Source organism: Cyrtonyx montezumae, unplaced genomic scaffold (genome assembly GCF_038088225.1).
Source record: "Cyrtonyx montezumae isolate F1298 unplaced genomic scaffold, pur_monq_1.0 scaffold_4, whole genome shotgun sequence".
Taxonomy (NCBI): Eukaryota; Metazoa; Chordata; class Aves; order Galliformes; family Odontophoridae; genus Cyrtonyx; species Cyrtonyx montezumae.
Window position 1 is genome coordinate 14,585,941 of NW_027072045.1, and position 20,643 is coordinate 14,606,583.

At 42.5% G+C, this 20,643-nt stretch overlaps 1 protein-coding gene across 4 annotated transcripts in view; it reads right to left on the reverse strand.

Moving 5' to 3' along the window:
* MARCHF8 (membrane associated ring-CH-type finger 8) overlaps positions 1-20,643 on the reverse strand; it is a 78,742-nt gene that overhangs the window by 54,912 nt on the left and 3,187 nt on the right. For 3 of the 4 annotated variants that reach the window (XM_065746357.1, XM_065746355.1, XM_065746359.1), the window contains exon 2: positions 3,543-3,721. In XM_065746357.1, the coding sequence (XP_065602429.1) occupies positions 3,543-3,638 (96 nt within the window). In that variant the 5' untranslated portion in view covers positions 3,639-3,721. Of the gene's footprint in view, positions 1-3,542; positions 3,722-7,566; positions 7,621-20,643 lie in introns of those variants that run through there. The other variant, XM_065746356.1, reaches the window with a different exon arrangement.

Genomic DNA, 20,643 nt, shown 5'->3' on the forward strand with positions numbered 1-20,643 from the left:
GTTACAAATATGTTTTCAGAAACAGGAGCGTAAAAGCTTTGGTTAGGGAGCTTCACTCACCATACTTTTACAAACAAACCTTTCAAATAAGAAATATCCTCTGTGACAGGAGAATAAAACCTTAACCACGTGCCAGCACCACTGCCTCATTTCCACTTCAAGTGCTGAGGGCTGTCTGTTGGATACCTTAGGAAACATCACTGTCAGCGGGACAGCCACTGAAAGGGCAAAGTCTGTTGCACCTCCCAAGCAATAGTGACTCTCCCTTAAGTTAGGTAAGTATGAGGCTATTCCTAGCGAAGGACAAGTAAGAAGCTAATGACAGTTATTAATAGCTCTTAAAGCTAACAGTTCATCTGAGTTAAATGCAAGAGAAATAATCCCTTTATGACCTACCCCATTTTTACTGTGAAAATGGACAAAGTTTCATCGAAGAGTGTTGGTTACCAACAGTTTTCAACTATTTCAAACCTTGAAAAATCACACAAACCTGAATGAGGATCTACCAAGCTCCACTAATAAATATCACTAACTTCTGAGGACTCCTAATGGTAGGCAGGCATTATGCAAATCTTACCACCTTTTAAAATGCAGTAGGATTTCCGACACAGATTTCCACATGTATTGAACATGCATAACACATGCCTGGGGACTACAGATCATCTGTTTTGATAAACAGATTATCGTGCAATAACAGTGGTAAAGATTTTTAGCTGTTTTGCACAGTCCCAAACACTAGTCCAGAAAACTTGCTTTTGTAACAAGGAAAACTATTACTAATACCAGTCAAGCCTTAATTTGACATATCAAAGCTACACCTTGACCAGAAATGAGAAAGAGCAAATAGTCAGAGATCTGAACTATTCAGCTGAAGAAAATTTGCTCTGCACTTCTTATAAACATCATGTGCAAAATTAAACATACCTATATTCACAGAAGATAGCAGAACGAGAAATAAAGCATCTTCCTTCTGGGCAAGAAATTAAAGACTAATTTTCGTCAGACTGGCAAAGGTCCCTCTCCAGACACATTGGTGCTTCACATTTTGCTGCTGTGCTTCTTGAGCTCTTTCTCTGAATGGTTTATGCAGGTACAAATAAGCTAATGGTCTAGTTTGAAATATCAAGTTCCCAAAGGAAAAGTAAACCAAAACAAGAATAAAAGTAAGCCAAACTTTGATCTCTTACCTGACATTCACCTTTCATACACTTCGGCTTCAGCCAAGTTTGGTAATAAACAAGGCAGACGTGTACAGAATCAACTCAGTCTACAAAGCACACACCTGGAGATGCCCTTGGTCTAAGAATCTGCTACTGTACAGTAAACCTCCATATTATCTTTTAAAAACTCACACTGGCTTTGATTGTGATTTGGGGTATGTTTGATTTTGTTCAGCTTGGCAAGCAGCTTTGTACAACTCAAAACTTAAGACCACGGTGTATACAATGGTTTGAGGTGCCTACTACCATTAGAAGTAAGGAATACTTTTCTGTGTAATAAAGAAAATTAAGGTACTTAAATCAAACTGTGAAATGCTTCACTTGTTTTTTAGGCACATTACGTATTCTTGCAGAAATCGATGCAAGAATGGTATCCAGGCCAGTCACAACACAGAAGTAACTGCAAGCTGTGCTGCATAATGCAAAGTTACACTACTGAAAGAGAGAAGCACTGGAGTTACACTGAATGTGTACCAAACTTACAAAACTGCAGTTCAAATGCTTTATCTCTTAGTTTTACTTAGTGTCTCACTCTGGAACTGCAGATGTTACCCAAGGCAGGAAAATCATCTGTAACTGCTAAGCAAATTCACTCAGTACAAAATTGTGCTTTTTATCTTGCAGTGATATCTACCTCATACACAGCACAGGTGATCTCAAATGACTGAAAATATGCCAGTGATGATCTACAATTTCTTCTTCTGCACCCTCTAACTGAAGTTGCTATGTCAGAAACAAAAGAAGGGGTTTAGAAAGAGACTTGGGACTCTCACTTCTGGGCTCAGTGCATGGTCAAATAGTTACCACAGGTCATTCTAATCTGATCGGCCTCCTAATTCACATGATCTAACTGGAGAGTAGCCAAATCAGAGAACCATCATGTATTTACAGGGGAACTGTTTCATGCTCTCTCAGAGCATAGTGTTTCTATCTGGGAGGAATCCAAAAGAAGCAACAAAAAAGCACTGTTACCCAGAGAGCTGCCCAGCACATTCACGGGCTGCTGCTACTTGCTGTAGGCTAGGAAGCAAGAGATTCCAGTGGCATCCTGAGACACAGTGCCTCAATAACTCAAAGCACCTCAACTGTGAAGATAACTTCTTGCCTGGTTCTAGCAAACAAAACTAATGCCAAGCCAGTCTATCTGGATTCAGGAATCCAGGTAACTAATTACAGGTTTAAGAAGGTAAAGGACTACAATCCATTTTAAGCTTTTAATGAGATGAAGGCTCCAAAAAGCCAACTATGACACAACTGATTTTTTACTGACAAACCACAAACTTACGTAGGTGCAATCTGGGCCGCTGATGGGTGAAAGGGCTAGTCAGAGCAGAAGTTCCTAACACATAAGTAACAACATATATATACATTTGTAATCCTACCTAAAGTTAGTCTTAGTGAATCCCTTTCTTTAACATGACAGTGACTTTGCAGTCCCTTATAATTCAGCTGCATCCAGTCTCTAAGAATGCTGCTCTGGGTCTCCTGAGAACGTGACCACTGCTGCATACACATTCCTAGTTCACAGAACAAGCCTAGCCCTTGCAGTTGCTCTGTAATGTGAATGCCCTTTTGACCTGTTTTTGTGCTGGGGAAAAGCTACAAAAACACAAAATGGTTTATATGGAAGTGGCAGATAATGCAAAATTCAGTGCAGCTTAAGTGTAAAGTAAAACATGATGCACACAAAGACCTTTTGGCTTGACCAGAGACACAGCCCAGTGTCCAAATAAGGCTGATATCCAAGGACCAGACACAATACGCCCTTGGTAATTAAATTTTAAGTAGCCTATTAATTAAATTCTATTAAACTTGCAACTATTAGATACTTCAGACATTTCTGCATTCCATTTCTCATTATTACCAGAATACCCCAAAACAATTTCACTCGCACGCTTGCTCCCAAGTGAATACAAGTCTTATCTTTAGGAAACAGCATAGTAAATACACATATAGGTGTATATTTCCTTCCTTGAGATACCCCAGTCTGTACTAACCATAGCACAGCTATGAGATGCTGCAATGAGCAAAGGAAAACAGGACGCATGGCTGCATGAAGTTCACACCCCATATTATTCTTCTTTTAGAAAGGGAAAATACACCTGTTACAACTTTCATGACAGTGCATTTTGCAGCCAGCTGCTTTGAAATAGAAAATGTTAGAACACTAATTAGAAAAAATTAGGTTAACAGTCATTCTCACTAAGAGCAGCAATCATGCAAGAAGTTGGGTCTTCGGATCAGAATCAGTTCTGATTTGGTAACCCCTACCACATTATCTTCAGATCAGTTCCTGTGAAAATTGAATACATCTGTCATTACCTGTTCTTCTTTTTCTTTGGTCTTGCTCCTGGAGACTCTGGAAGAGGTAACATCCTGAGCTGGAATGACAGATATTTGATGCAGTGGCATGTTCATCACACCGCCTTGTTTGGTCCTATCGCTTACAGGAAGGAGGCTTGAAGGCAGCACTCATTCAGTGCCATTGTCAGGCCTGGCATCTAAAAAAAAAAAAAATAATAATAACATTAAAAAACCCCAACAACTATTCAGTATTTTGAAATGCAATTATTTCCAAAGTTAAGCCATCAGTTATACCAAGGTGCATCTCTTGCCCTCTCTCAGCCTTCTGAACAAGGAGTTCTGGTTGGGTGAAAAAAAGACAGAGGACTTTTCAAGAGCTGGAGCCAGACAGGCCAGAGCGCAGTCTATGCAAATAAATAAGTAAGTTATCAACAGTTTGGGAAGTGGTCCAAGAGCAGGACAGAGGGCAGGGCTTGTGTTGAGACCGTGGGTAGAGAGGAAGAAGCGGATGAGCAGCTCTTCATGCTGAGCAGCAGGAGTGTGCTGCTGGAGGTGCAGAGAGCAAGGCTGGGGCAAGGAATTTCTTAAAATGCCTGACTCTACTGCTCCTGATCAAACTGCCTCAGGTACAGCCCTCAACCTGGCTGAGTGCTGTGTGTTTTTAACTACTGCATTTGGCTCCAATCATTCATCTAAACAAGTAGCAACAATAGGAAGACACATCATGTGAGCTTTTCCTCTCTTAAGACAACTGGAGAGTATTATAATCAAAATCCCTTGCTAGGAATCAGAAATTCACCAGACTAAACACACTTTATCCTTCTGCATTACACATAGAAAAGACAGCAATAGACATATATTAGCCAAATTTGGCAACTAATCTGAAAGACAGGCATAATTAGCCATACCTGTTATTAGATTAAAAGCTTTTTGAAACATGTACGTTCACGGAGCATTTAGTTGGAACACAACCTGTTGCAAATTAGACTCTATCAACTGTGTTTAAGGAAAGTTTTAGAGAGGAATTAACACAGCGGGACCTAAGTGGGACAACTGGATGAAGCACTGTTCTTATGTTTCCATAACATACCACCTTTTGATTCATATTTTAACCTGCCATGGCCAAAAACAAGGACTAGAAAGATGTCCTACACATTATGCTGCTTAACAATTTGGAAATGGTATAACCCAACACTGCATACCCTTAGCATATACGGTATACACTGCCTCTTGAATATTTAATTAATTGGAAGTTTTAAAGATAATCAACATAGGGAGCTTGGCCTATGTAAAAGATGCTGGTGTGGCCCTATTTCTACCAGGTTCCATGGTAGCACTTCAGGATCTTTGACTGCTTTTGATTTAATAGGGGAAAAAAATACCTATCCCAAGGCATTTTATGCAATGAATGATGGCTCAGTATCCTCTTTCTACTGAGGGGGAAAGGAGTTATCAGAGGTCATACAGAACATCACTGAGAAAAATAAAACCAAAGGTAATGTCTTCTGCTTACCAATGATGCTAGCTCCCCATTAGAGTGCTCAGTCAAATTCAAGAGTGTTACTAACATCCAGTCAGGATTTATATTACTTTCATCAATGCCAAGACAGCTTAACATGAGGTAACACCACCATAACTTCTAGACATGAACTTAAAAAGGAAACAACTACAAGCATGAACAAGCAACAAGGACACTTCCTTATTGAAGGCCAGAGGCAAATATGGGACTTACCAGCATGACTGAAATGCAGTTCTAGCACAAGGAGAAAGTACCCTGAACTTTTTCAAGTCCTCCACACCTATTTAGTTTCATCCTCTAAAGGAGCCAAGCCATAAGTGCCAGAAGGGAGGTAAGCATGGGATGAGATAGGAATAGCAAACTGCCATAAACAAAACAGGAATGGAAGGTATTTTCCCAAGAAAACATACATGAAATCCAGGGACCATCAAGCTACAATAAAAGTATGTCCTGTCCTACTGCCAGCAATGCCTGAGCCAAGGGGCAAGGAAGACAGAGGCCCATCTGCAGCCCCCAAAAAGGATTGAGGGCTTGCAGACAAGGGCATTTTACTACTGTAAGGAGAGCAAGGAAAATTATTAGAAAACACAGCTAAATCCCTCTGATTCCAACAAAAAAATCATACCAGTTTTGGGTTTTTTTTTTTCTGCAGGTACTTTGAGGATAGTGTGGTGTTAGAATTCTTTGAAAGATATAATCCAATTAGATATTTAAAGATGATGTAAAACAGCCTTCCTCCGATAGAGCAGCTGGACAGACACTCAATAAAGCCTGCCTTTGTTCAAGAGCAGCTTAGGAAAAGCTCTAAACTTACCCCAGATGCCACACTGTACATCTCCAGTCTGGGGGGCCCTAATAACCACACACTCTAAGGCCTCCAGTCCCAATCTGAAGCACCTTAGCTCCACAATGCTAATTAAAGGATAAAGTTACACGAGTCACCCATCTGCACTGCCAAGTACATACTGACAAGCAATGCCTTTCCATACAAAACTAATGGCAACAAGCTCTGTGGGACTTTTTCCACAGCTGAATTAACAACATGGGCTCCTGATCTAGGGTGAGGACTTGAGCACATGAGAACAAAGATCTAAGTAAGCTTCAAGTACATCAAACCAGGGGCCTGCCAGAAAGGCTTCCCAGAAGGCAATGTAAGGCAAGGGGACAGCCCCTATGTGCTCCCTTTACTCAGAGTTTGTAGCTGTAAATCACAGCGCATAGTTAGATGTGTAAGCCTTTCCTCCTACAAAGTGAGGAATCCTATTGCCAAAGCACCTCTCCCCATTAACACAATTGCTGAACACACCCTGGAGGTAGCAGATAGGAGCTCAACTTCCTCCTCCTTGTGCAGGACTCAGTCTGTGAATCCCACACAAAGAGAGGCACTGTGATCACCGGTGTGGATGCTGTCCCACTTGTGGTGGAAGGACTCTCCAGCTCCATTTTGATAATAAATGACCAATAAATAACCAAATGATAATAACCTGAATTTATTTTCATAGCTGGACCCTTCAAGAGATTTCTAGCACACACCTGAAACCACTTAAGCTGTAACATCAGACCCCAGTTACGTCAGAAGCATGCAGCCATGACAACATCAGCAAGATTCAGAGGGAAACAGATAAACTGTCTTTTATGATACTCAAGGAGAAAAAGGGGAGGAAAGGGAAATATGCAACTGGTGCCTGGTGTTGAGGCATCCCCCTGAGCACTGCACTACATCTCCTGACAGCAACAGAAAATTAGATTCCCTCGGGCCATCAGCATCGAGTACATGAAAGGGAACAACTGACATCAACAGGAAAACTCAACAGAGCAAAAGCAACTGTGAGACTAATTGCAATCCCATTTCTATCACCCACCCCACACCAGGCCTCACTGAGGAAACCAGGACATATGTCAGCCACGAGGGGAGCCTAATGCTCTGCAAACTGCTGGCCTACTGCAGGGAGATGTGACTAAGAGACAGTGAGAATGTGAGAATGACCAAGACACAGCAAAGCATGCTGCTGTCCCCACCTGTAGCGTTTCTGTCCACAGCATGTTCCAAAATAAAGGTGAAACAATGATTCTCAGCTAGACTGGGGAAAGTGAACACAAATCATGGTTTCCTGCCTGTGGTTTGGTATCTAAAAGAATCTAAACATATGGAATATGAACTGCAGATTTCATTAGGTTATTTAAATTTCAAAGTTCACCATATTTTCATTTTACACAGCACATGCTGAAGAACTCCAGCAGAAGTTCTCAACCTGTAGTGGCACAGTCTGCGGACACAGATAGGCCACACCAATAGGAAAGCATTCTGTGGATGTATGGAGGTGCATGCACATGCTTTGCATTGCATTGCACACAGGAGAAGAAGAAAAAAAAGCCAAATATTTCAGCTGTTTTCCTATTTAAGTACAATAGTCTCTCTGGATTATAAAAGAATCTGTCTTTGTGTGCATGAAAGATAAACATTATAATCTGTGACATAAGTAAGAGGATAGGTGCTAACATGAGAACTAGAATGAATTTCACCTGTGAGTTATTCCTGTTTGCCTCGAGGCTTCTTACAGTTCAGTTCCCTTAGTTCCCATTGATGACAGTGAGTTGTACCACATAGGTCAATCTTCTGGGGGATGTGCAAGTTAAAAATAAAGACACAGATCACCGCTGTCCAGATAATCCATTCACTGCAGCGCTGTGCAATGCCACGAATACCCTGCCATGGAGCTCAGGGCATGTACCAGCTGCAGGGTTGAAAGTGCTGCCCCAAAGGCTGGTAAAACACTGCCCTGAGTGCCTAGAACTACCCCCCTACACAGCCTGAAACCTAACCCAAACAGGAATACATAGAAACCCTCTGAAAAACATTATGCTGTTCTTTATGTTTTCTTTTTTCATTATGCTGTACTGCTTATTTTCTCTAAGTGAGATTCAAAATAATCTATTAATGCAGCTTTGGAATCTGTTTTTCTGCTGGAGGTCTTAATGTGGAGTCTCCAAGTCCCATGAGCATAAAAAATTTTTTTTTTTTTTGTGTGTTCAAATTTAGCAGAAGCACTCACACAATATTCAGCAAGCCCCTGTGTGCACTTTGCCTTGCTTACCTGCCCTGACATTCAAACTGGCCGTGGCTTATACACATCTTGTGCCTCTTCAGTACATATTCCATATTTGCAAATATCTCCAATCCTATTACCTCATGTAGGCTCCAGTTTGAAGCTTTTATTTATTTTATTTTGAGCTTGTCAGGACTCCTCCCCTACTAATGTAGCTTACGTAATCCTTTTCTAGAGATAACAGATGTGCATTTTCAAAAAGAGGATCCTGCATCTGTGCTTCATTTTGTTTTACTGTAGCTTAATCAGTACTTTGTTAACAGCATCATTTAAGAACGTCAAGGCTTATGCACTTCACATGCATTTGTTAACTTGACAAATATAATCAAGAGAGTTGAAGTTGAGAGGGGAGAGAAACTGACACTTCTTTCCCTATAGAACCTTGAGCATTGCAGGGTCAGTTCAATGCTGTAAGTGAAAAGAACCCTTGGACTCAGATCTTGCTCTACACAGATCCAATTCTGAGTTATTGCTATTTACAGCTATGCCTATGTACATGTATCTTGCAATGTTTACTAACTCTGCTGCAACTTCTCACTTTATTATCTCAGTTCCTCCTTTCTTCCACCTGCAAGTGTACTAAAAATAATGAGCTTCGAGACAAAAATATTTTTCTTCTAATTTCCTTTTAAAAATCATGTTATTTAGCTGAAAAGGAACAGTTAGAAAGGGGACAAAAGACCCTTTTCCATATTCCAGATGTTCCTTTAAAAAGCTTCTCAAGACACAGGAACATACAGCTGCAGATTACACACAGCACAAAGAAAAAAGGGTATCTGCCAGCTCTGACTGACTCCTCTCTAAATACAAACATGATTGTTTCTACAAACATTTCTACATAATGGAACAAGGCAAGAAAACCGTTAAATCCCAGAGCTCTTAGCAGTTCCTTGTCTTCAGTGGAAGGTGGGCACGATTTGCATCTCAGAAACAGAGGTAATCTTTGGAACAGTCTCTAACTACTACATGAGAAAAGATGCAAAGGTAAAGCTGAAGTTTCATTCTCTTTTCACTGAGAACCCCTGAGGATGGGGGGACTCAAAGGTCAACAGCCAGGGCTGCTGTTCTCCAAGCCAGCAAGCAGCGCCCTCTGACAGCACTGCTGCAGTTCACAGCCATTGGTACTGGGGGTGTCACAGCACACACAGGGCTTGCCTTGTTATCACTCCTGGCTACGATTCCTTCCCTTAACTCCCACAGTAACCAGAAGTTGGTTTTCTATAAAATTAATGTCTTCCTGTGAGGAACACATTCCTCCCTCTGAATTGGCACCGAATCCATGCCTCAGAGAAGAATTTGGCTGTTTTGATCATGGTTCAAACTAATATTTTCTTATGATGGGAATGATAGCTTTCTTCTTCACAATATTCAGTCTGATAGCAAAGTGCAACAGCACCACAACTGTTCCTTCAGTTTTTGTGAAAACACAAACACACGTACACTGACCAGGGAAAGAAGTCTGCACACAGACAAATTTCTATTCTAAGATACAAGTGCACCTGACATAACACAACACCTACAACTTGTGACCATCTCCATTCTCTATTCTAATCATTTTGAGGTTCATGAAACTCAGTTCTGATATTCAGGGAAAAATTGCTCTGTATCTTAATCTTCACAGTTAATGAAGACTATCAAAAACAAATGCATAAATTTACACGAGGACAATGAAAGCCTATGTTTCTCAAACAGTGTAAATATTTACAATGCAAGATAGTGAAGGAACTAAACAATTTCATTATTGTTCAGTGAGGACATTGCTCACATTCTGTATTATACATGGATAACAATGATGCATTTCTAAGAAGATGTGTGCTACATCACTTATTTTCCAGTACATCAGAGGATAACATTTGTGAAAGCTATTTCTGAACAACAGGCACCCAAGCAACGTTTTTCAGTATTGTTTAATTGCTGCTAGGCAAATCATTCCTCCTAAGCCAGAGTAAAAAGAACATAGTATTGGCTAAACAATTCTGTATTTTGAAGAAGTATGAAATCACTGCCTCTTTGTCCCTGGGTGAATAAGAAATTTCCAATTTGGTGCACATAAGAATGTATTTCTTTTGAATGATTCATGAGTTAAATCTCAGATAACTCTTTATTTACAGGCTTAAGTTGCAACATGTCTTTACTCTGGAAATCCTAAAAATAAATAGATCTAGGTTTCCCCATCATTTTGACATACTGTTAAGCTCCTTCTAAGGAAGTAGCTAAAAACTACATTCCTTGGAACTTGCACAAAGCAGAAACTGGACAGCTCCAAACCAGTCTTCATATCTCAAGTATAAAGCAAGAAGGCCAATGTACTAAGTATTCTCTGCTGGATTCTTCCACAAATGTGCATGACGCCACTAAGTTTTGTTTTCAACCACATTTTCCCACATTTAGAAATAACCTGACCTCCTGATGCAAAACTAACTACCTGAAGTCATTTCCTCTCCCCTGAAGTTAAATTGAAAATACATCTTAAATCCAGGGGAATACTACATACAGGTCATTGAAATGCAACAGCTTTCTGTGAGAGCTTTCTATTGGAAAGCTACACACCCTATGCCTGAACATACTATGGCTTTTTCAGTCTTCTTCCATACTGATCCCTTCTCTATATATTTGCAAACATCCAACAAGAGCCCCCCTTTCCAGAGAGCAGCAGGGGAAGGATTAGCATTGCCAGCTGCACGAGAACTCATGCTCCAGAAAGGATAACACACTGTGGGATCCACAGCTCCATATGCACAAGTGCCCATCTTTTCTGCCCCTAAACATCAACAATACAAAGGTCTGCTCATCAGCTGAGCTTAAATTCCTCATTTGACCCCTCTGTGCAACGGCAGGATAACAGTACTTCCACTTGCCAACCTTCTATCTGCATCACACACACATAATTTCTGTGATGCTGGCATTGCTCCTTACTGTAGCAATACAATGCATCTGGTACCACCACAACCCCAGGCACAGCAGTCAGATCAGGGATAACAGCAGCACATGTATTAATCACTCCCCAGATGCACACCTGCATGGTCACAGTCACCAGGTTCTTGATTTGATAGAGCTGCTAAAGAAACAAATACAGTATTTCTCATCAATTTTAACATGACAATTGTGCCATAAAGGGTATATTTAGATTAGATACAAGGTCTTTTACAGTGTGGGTGTTGAGGCTCTGGAATAGGTTGCCCAGAAATGTGGGTGCCCTGTCCCTGGAGACTTTCAAGATGAGGCTTAATCAGGCCCTGGGGAACCTGATCTAGCTGTGGATGTCCCTGTTTTTTTTTGTATAGGAGTGGGACCAGATCTTTAGAAGGTCCCTTCCAACTCGAAGGATTCTACGATTCTGTAAGAACTCTCTGTATAACAGCATTACCATTAAATAGCAAAGCTGTGTAAAGCCTACAGAGAGGGTCCAGGTCTGAACAGAATTTCTCTCCAGCACCAGAACAAGATGGTCTCTCCCAGCTGCAGCCTCATCATAGCGCATGCAGTGAGATGAAAAAGCCTGCACACACTCTTCTTATCTTGAGCGTCCCTGGTGCAGGCACAGGCAGCCAATTTCAGGGTGCTGACACACAGACAGGATTCCCATGCCCCAGCTCCCCATGCAACACAGGGCTGACTCCAACATGCACTGGCAGCACCAAAGTGTCAGCAAAAACAGTTTCCTTTCATTAGCCAGTTATTTCATGCAAGTGTGCTGCAAGGCGTGTGTTGAGTCTGTGTGTCCTCCCCCATAGGCCCAGTCTGTGGCACCAGAAAAGGAGCTGGCATCACTGAGCCCCTGGACAAGGCATTCCTTACCATGATCTATAAAAGCCCATTCATCCCCACTGTACCTAAAATAGCCTCTTGATGCGATCATGAGCTGAATACACAACTGTGGATTCCTTTCTTACACTTACAAGAAACTAAGTGTCCACTGGTTACTTCCTCACCCTCTGCCCTTGTCCTTTGTTCTGCAGTCGAGTATTGACCCTTTCTTTCCTATTCCTTATTAGATCCCTCATTTCTTCAAGATGTTTGGAGAAACACTATGAAACTCCACCTATGCACTTACACGGTCTGTATGCAGTTCAATGAAAATGTATTGCAGCTGTCTACTACCAGCACAGAAGCAGGATTTCTAAAGCCTATCAACTACAGGCAGCTGCAGAAGGCTGCAAAGACTAAGCCAAGTGTTCAGGTAAACAGAAATGGTGCCTGTTTGCAAGAATCATACAGGTCTGCTCCTTGCAGCTCGAGTGACTCATGACACTGTCGCTCTCCCGCTTAAAGGACTTCTTATTTTTCCTCCAGGAGATGCTCGAAGCAAAGTAAAGGTGGTGAGAAGCCTTGGCCATTAGGGAGTACTGAACTGTCACACAAAACAAGGTTCCTTCTACCAGCTTCCTTCTGAGCCAGGCCAGTGGGAGGGTTCCTGGGAATATGCACAGGGCAAGCGAAGTCAATATAGGAAGTTGTCCATACAGGGAAACGTTTAAAATAAATTCAGCATCATGACCAATATCAATAGACATGTCACATCTTCCAACCCTATCACATTTATGAGCAGCTTTTTGTCTTCTTCCCTAATGGATGTGCTTTCCTTTAAATTAGTTTAGGCAGGAGCCAGCGTGATGAGCCAAGTGTGCTGAATAAGGCCCATGCAATTCTGGTGCACATGAGCAGTACTGTAAAATCTGAAACATTCATGAGGACAAAAACTAGAAGGAACAGCAATTTCTATCAGGTATTTGTTGAAACTGAAGGCAAGAAGATCATTTTTTTAGTTGAAATTTCATCACTACTGTAAGAAAGTATATTGTTTGAAAGAAGAAAGTATTGAACCTGATGAGGTCAAACAAAAAATAGGTAAAATATTACTACAGAATCATAATATGAATGTCTGCTGAACTAGCATAATAGAGAAATAAGGTCATATTTCCTAACCAACCAGCTTAAAATGACAAATACAAGACTTAAAAAAAAAAAAAAAAAAAAAAGAAGAAAATAATCCTGATTTCAAGCACAACAGATAATGCCAGACAATCAAGACAAAATCCCCTCTGTTTTCAGCTCACCGTTGTATCCACCCCAGAGACAGTCCCATCTTTGGTACATGCTGCCCAGTGCTGGATGGACAACAGCACCAAGACTTCCATACAGTACTTAAAGATGAAGGATACGGATGCTGACATTTCAGAAATGATGGAACCCACGAGCGACCAAAATATTCACAATTTCTCCATGGAGAACCCAACGATCTCTGTTCAGTCTCTGGCTGCCAGAGGAAGCATCTCAACCAGTGTGCCCTCTGTGTCACAGGTGATCAGGGGCCTCACATGCTTCTGCACTACCTGTGCTCTCTGTGAACAAGGCTCCAAACATTAGTCCTGCAGGAAGTAACACTCCTGTTTACAGGGACAGATGCTATTCACTGAATAGCAGCAGCTGGCAATGGCAAAAATTCCTCTTTTGCAAGCTCCCTTTGCCATCCTCTGTCAAAGTAACTTGGTACAATCCCACATCTGCATTTTCTGCAAAGCTAACAGAGGGTTCACACTTCAGCAAGGTCAGTTCAGCTCTCAGTGCATCACTACAGAGGACAGCAACTAACCAACTTAGAAAATAAAACATAAAGAGGCTAAAAAGTAAGCAAAGTGCAACCTTATGAGATGCTACGTAACAGCTGAAAAGACTCCTTTTTCCATGCTGTCAAAACATGCTGCTTCTACTGCAAAAGCAGGCAGTTGCCCTTTTAGCACTAAACCAATGCTACTGAACAGTTTGAAGCACAAAACAAAAAGGATGCCACAAATACACAGTGTGGGTGAGTTTGCCCGATCAGAGTTTCAGGGACAAAGAATTTTCCCTAGGACAGTGTACCAAGGATGGTAAAAAAAGGCAGCCTACAGCATCTGGCTGGGGATAGGATCCAGCAGAAGCTCAGGACAAAGCCAGCACCATCACTCTGAGCTAGTCTCCCCCCAGAATGCCCCCTCCAAACATTGACTCTCCTAACTGGCAAACTAGAGATTTCACTTCAACCTCTGATCTTGCCCTATCTGCAGGTTATAAATGAGAATACTTCTCCAATTAGAGATCAACGGTGGAATTAGAAGGTGGGTTATTTTTAGCAGTCGTCTGATTGAGCCAGGGCCACCGAGTTATAAGTGAGTCACTGCCTTTCTTAGAACTATGTTTTAGGCACCAGCTTCCAATACAATATTCAGTATCTCTTCAAAAGCCATCATCTATCAGTCATCTTTGCTGGGAACAGAAAAGAGGAAAAGCAGCTATCACTCAGCCCAGAAGAGACTTCTTAAGAGCTGCAGGATTTTCAAGCAAAGCCTCAAAGGAATCACAATGGGAGATAACGGCGTCTAGGAAAGGCACAGCTATCTTCACACAGCAGTGAAGGCAGTTACAAGCTGTGCAACCTGTCCCTCCGACAGCTGCCATGCTGCAGCAGCATATTCTAAACAGGGGGTCTCAGGAGGCACTACGCTGTCACTGCTCTCCAGGCTAAATCATGACTTGGCCTACCAGTGGTTTTCTCCCCTTTTTTTTGGCACATTTCTGTAAAGGAAGAAGAACAAGCACACAAAGGGCTCAGCTCAGAAAGTCACCAGCTCTGCCCTGGCTCCCAGGGGCTGCTGAGGGCTAACTGCACATGGGAGAAGCAGGCCTGTGTCCCCACATCTGTGGTGTGGCCTCGGCAGGACGTGATGCACTGTCATGCTGCTTTCCATTCCCCTCCTCTGCTGACACAAAACCACTTTCAGATTTGAAACTCGATGGCTTCCTCATCTTATTTAGTTCTCTATTGTGACTCAGATGTCTCTTATGTACATTAGTTAGATTACATCAATCACAAGGACTGTCCATGAGGCTTACAGACACGGCTCAAAGGAGGACAGTCAGAACTGGATGATCAGCTTGGAGTTTCCTTCCCTTCTTTGCAGAAGAAATAACACCATTACAACCAAATGACCATGGATAAATATACCACTCACAAGGTCTTGTGGAAAGCACGGTAACATTGAAGTACCACAGTACAACTGGCAAACTCACCTTCCCTCAGCAAAGCGACTGCCCTGGAGCAGAGCCATACCTGCAGCATCCCACAAGCCCTGCAGCAGGCACAGCTCATTAAGAGTGGCTCTGCCAGACCCATGTGGGACTTGAGCCTACATACGGCGGCTACGGAGGACCTGAAAAGTGAGCTAGCAGGAGCCAACCAGCAGGACATCTCCTAGCATCACAGGCTCACCAAGACCAAGTGAAGCACCTGTAATACTGCAGTGTGAAAACGCAGATGGAAAAACTTGCCAGGGGGCATTTAGAGATGGCAAACATGTCTCAGGTGACAAGTAGAACTCAAGTACACAGAGAAAGCAGGCAACCGTAATAAATGTCTAACACACACAACAGGAGACCACAGTCAAGAGACAATTGCATGATGGATGCTCCTGTGTAAAGAAGTGATCATAACTCAGCTTCCTTGTGCTCAGACTCTCCATCAGCTGGACCACACAATACTGTGCTTGCTTCTTGCCAGGGTATGGCTGAACAAAGATTTCTTATTTCTTTTCCTTAGCACTGTATTTGGATAAGCTGATATCAATACCACTGGTGAACTAAAAACCTATGCCCAGTGCAGATACAAATATCTCAGGGTCCCCTCAAAACATCACATGCTGACCATGAGAGACTCAGAGCCCAGGAAGAAGAAAAAGCAACAAAAGACTGCACAGCATACATCAGACCAATCCAAAAAAAGCAATCGGATGGATCATGAAAAGACAAAGAGTAATTCTGAACTTCTAGCCATTTGACAAATACAACAGGGTCTTGCAAATCTCACCTGCTCAGAAATGTGCCTGGAAAACACCACAGTGCAGTTCTCCTTCACTCCAAGACATGTAAAAAAGTATCTCACCTCTAATACACCTCAGAGCTGCAGAGCTCTTCAGGTGTAGCAGAGCATGGCTCTTTCTCACCCACCTGCCAAAGCTTGTAGCAGCTTGAACAGAAGAACACAGGGCCCATTCAAGCCTTGCAGTTTTATAATGAAAGCAACTTAGTGAATGTTTTCACAATATTTGAAAGATTCAACTTCAGGGGCCTTGCTCGGAGGTTATCCTCTCCTTTCAGGTCCAATCCCAGGACAAAGGGTACAAAATAGCTGACCCTCACTGTCATGTGAATCACAGAAGCAAATGACACTTCTCATGCAAAGAAACTGCTGAACAGCCATTACACAGAGTTTTCATACCCCAAAGCAGAGAGATTTCAACAATACAGCATTAACACACTGCATAAGGACACCAATCCTTTCAGAAGGCTGAAATCTGATCTCTTTTATTGGCTTCTGCTTTATGTCAAGAGCAAAGTTAAACCTCCCTTCAATTTTTTTTAATCAAACATGCTTCTTTTTCTTGTTACCTCTCAAGATCAAGCCATCCTGACAAGTCTCCTGCAATTTTACAACTGAACCTCTCCTCCCTCCACCCCCTTATGTTATCAAACATTAATTTTGTGAAGAGGCTGCTGCACAGTGCCAACTCTAATTTAATAGCAATTCTTAAGCTTTTCCCTCACAGGCTCTCAAAACGCCTTCTGAAAAAAGGCAGCCATCCAATGGGCAGAAGGATTGGCATGCTGATAAGCTTGCATTCTGGTGTCCTGTGGCTGTAGCAGGCCAAGTGTCACCCACTCACGTGGACTGTCTTGTGTCTAAAAAAGTACCACCTCCGTGAGCTTTGGCTCAGGGTGAGGCTGCAGCTCTTGGCTGTGACACTGCAGCTTGCTTTCCCTTCCTCCTGTGATGCCTGCTGTTTCAGCAGATATTTGACATTTGGCCATCAGGTTCAGAAGTTACTAGCATTATGATTGCACAAGCACACTTCTGATCGGAAAGCAGGCTGAAAACCAGTCACTAAAAAAGCCCCAAGAGCATTACACTAGGCAGGCCAGGTGATACCTGAGCTGGAAGAGATCTACGCTAGGCACAGGTGAGGTGACCTGAACCAGAAAATACAGGCTGCAAGCAGGAACAAGACTCAGATTTCCTGCCTCTCAAGACAAACCTTTAGCTGCTAAGTGAACTTTCTTCTTCCTTAGAGAGCTGCGCAGACTCACATTCTCTTTGCAGCAAGACGCCAGTTCTATAGGCATTTGTGCTGTTTGGAACAAGAAAATCCTCTCATTGAGAGTTCCTGTTCAATATCAAAGATCAGAAGTTCCTCTACAAGTTTGTAATCAACTTGTTATATATTTCATGTGTGTATATATGTACGTATATTCATGCACACTTCTTACATTAAAGCAGTTTGAATGCAACTGACTGATTACAGACTGAGCTAGAGGAAAACTTCTGACAGCACTTTCTAGTCCTGGCACCTCCAGCTGAGATTTGGCAGGCAGGCTCTACACAAAAATGACCCCAAAGCTATGATGATGATAATCACACTTAAATAGACAACACTTTGGATGCAGATCTACAGGGAAAACTCATTTCACTTACCAGAAAGGAAGGAAAAACCAAGATCTTCTGATAATCCCCAACCCCGCCCCCCCCCCCATGTGAATTTTGCACTCTGCTGTCACGTACCATAAAAGACAACCTTGTTCTGCACATTGCTCTGATATGTCAGATTTTACTGGGCTCATTAAGAGCAGAAGAGCCATCACCAACTTTCACTTTCTGTCTATTGTAACAGAATTCATCAAGCTGTTCAGCATAAATCCCTTAAGAGCAGTCTGCTGAAGGCAGCCATGGGAGAAAAAGGCACGAAATTATTCTCAGAGAGGGCAAGATGAGGAACCTGCAAGAACTCCATGCTATAACATGGCCCATAGCATGAAAGTGTAGAAGAACCCTACACCACATGACTCCATGTTCCACTCCATCTATCCATCTTTCCATATACGTACCACAAATATGTCACATTTTTCATTAGCCTTCCTGTTCTGTCCAATGCATTTGCAGTTAACAAGAGCTTATAACAAGGATTGGCCTAATAGTGAATCATCCTCAATAGTTTAAACAACTAGAAATAGATGGATCAGAGAGATTAATCCTCTGTCCTGGATGACTTGAGGAGCCAGTGGCAGTGAAAGCAAATATAAACAGTCACAGGAGGTCCTTTGTCCTGCCACAGCCTCCTGGGCTTTGAAGGAGGTGCTGTCAGCAGAAGATGCTTTTCAAAGTCATTAGGAACAAAGTTAAAGAAATGAATCCTTGCAGCAACCAGGAGAAGAGGCACTCTCATTAACAGACCATGTGACATCACCTGCCCACAGGAAGGCAGAGGCCAGCTTCACACCCACTGCCACGTGAAGCACTCTACCAGAGTTGTCTGAACATTTCCTCAGTGTTTAATCAGTGATATAAAGCAATTTGTACGGGAAACTTGTTGCTTCCCGTTCAGACAATATTATTCAAATGGCCCTCTAAAAGGCAAATTTCTCCTGGCAAAAAGCAGACCAGTCAAGAAGGGAATACAGTGATGTGAGTATCCCCACTACTGCACCTGTGCACATTCCTGGGTAACAGGAGGCTGGAACCCAAAACCCAGCCCTGAACAGCAGCACGTCCCCACCCTCAAGCTGCACTGATGGCACAGAGCTATTAGCAGCCAGTGAGTCAGTGACAAATTATCCTGGTCATTAGAACCAGCAGATCAGACCCAGGGGAAGCCTATCTGTCTGTTAAGAAATGCCATCTTTATTCCTACAGATATTCTCCCCAGCTGTACAAACAACAAAGCAGAACTGAAAAGCTTGCTGAAAATAAAGTAGGTGAGAGGAAGGAAGGCTACAAGTATCCATATGCTTTTCTAAAAAGTAGCACTGTTGTGTGTAACCTTGTATCCACGTATAGGCTTCTGATTTGTCACCCCAGTTCCTTTAGTCCTTCTCCTCCTCTCTGTGCCTCACCTAACTGGCCTTCTTGATTCAAAGAGATTTCCTGTCCTACGTCCAGTCAGGGCAAAAGCAAACTACCTGCTTGGGGAAGAACAACTGGGGACGTTTTGTTCCTCAAAATGAACCTCTCATCCTTGGCAGTGTGCAAACAGAGGATCTTGGTGAAGATGTGGCCAAGGCTGAGGAGAAAGCTGCCCTTAGCCATTCTCAGTCATCTGTTAAATGAGATTCCTAAATTCAATGCCTCTTCTATCAGAAAAGAAAACTGGCACAGTTGTCCATGAGCAGCCCCACCTGCATGTGGGCTGCTGTCATGTATCTGCCTGCCTAGTGTCCTTTAAGGGCAGAAACTTTGGAGGCAGATACTAAGGCGTACAGAACGGAAACAAAGGAGTTATCCACCCCAATATACACAACCTTTATGTTCTGTACTGAAGCTGGCTGCTTGCTCTGCAAGGTTTAAAACTGAGATCCTTTAATGAGCCTTGAGCAGTAAAGTGCTCATCATAATAGCTGACTGCAACTCATTTCATGAAGAAAAAAAAATAAAGGAAAAAAAATATCTCAGCCACAGTTTCTAGAATCTGTTAATATTTTGCGATCTATTAGACATACATTTGGCATCAGAAATTTCAACAGTGTTTTCAATCAGCTGTGATATTCTGTCAGGTCCCTGGCTGAATTCAAGTTGTGCTGCCAGGCTTCCTTACCTGTCTGGAGGTCTCTCGGGCAAACTCCAGAGAAGAATCTATTTTAGAAGACAGGCAATTGAACAGCTATGTGCATGCACCTTTCCCCCACAGCAGTCCAAACCTGATGGTCAGCTGGGCACAGAGGGAAGGCCAGCATTCCCCAGCCTACAGGGAAAGAAACAGCAAGCACTGGAAACTCTTGATGGCTCAGGTCTCTGTGGCTGTGAACTGTCTGGTGATGAATTACGTTTAAGACCGACATAGCTTTTAAAGCCAGAGCTGAACAGCCAGAAAAACAAACAAGCAACGACAAAACAGTACTAGCAAAGACTTTGCAAGGGCATCTCGTCCATTTACCTACCCCGGAATCAATAAACACAATGTAATCTGTTAAGTGGTTGCTCAGTGCTTCACAGAAATGTGGTTACATGTTACATTCCTTGATAAAAGACCTGCAAAAATATTGTGGTAAGCAATAAAGGAGAATCTGCTTCGGAAATGAGGAGTTCTTTGGCCAAGTGGTATTTTCAGGAAAGGCCAAAGGACAGAAATAGTAACACTGGCCCTGACTTAGTAAAGATGCAAGGACCTGGAGGTGCAGGACTTCTCCACCAGCAAAGCCCACCCAGCAAGTCTAACACCGGCTCTGCCATGACACAAAGGCTGCCAGCAAACCACAGGATCACAGAACATCCTGAGTTGATGATCCTTATGGGTCCCTTTCAAGTCCAGCTACAGATCTCCAAGGCCAATGCAAAAGTCAGCAAAACAGAAGTTACAGCAAGCTCTGCACAACTTCTATGAACACAGCTGTTTCCATATCTCACTACAGAAATTCCTATGCTGAATTAGATGTGTGGTTTATGTGGTTTGCCTGTGCTGTTCCTGCAGCA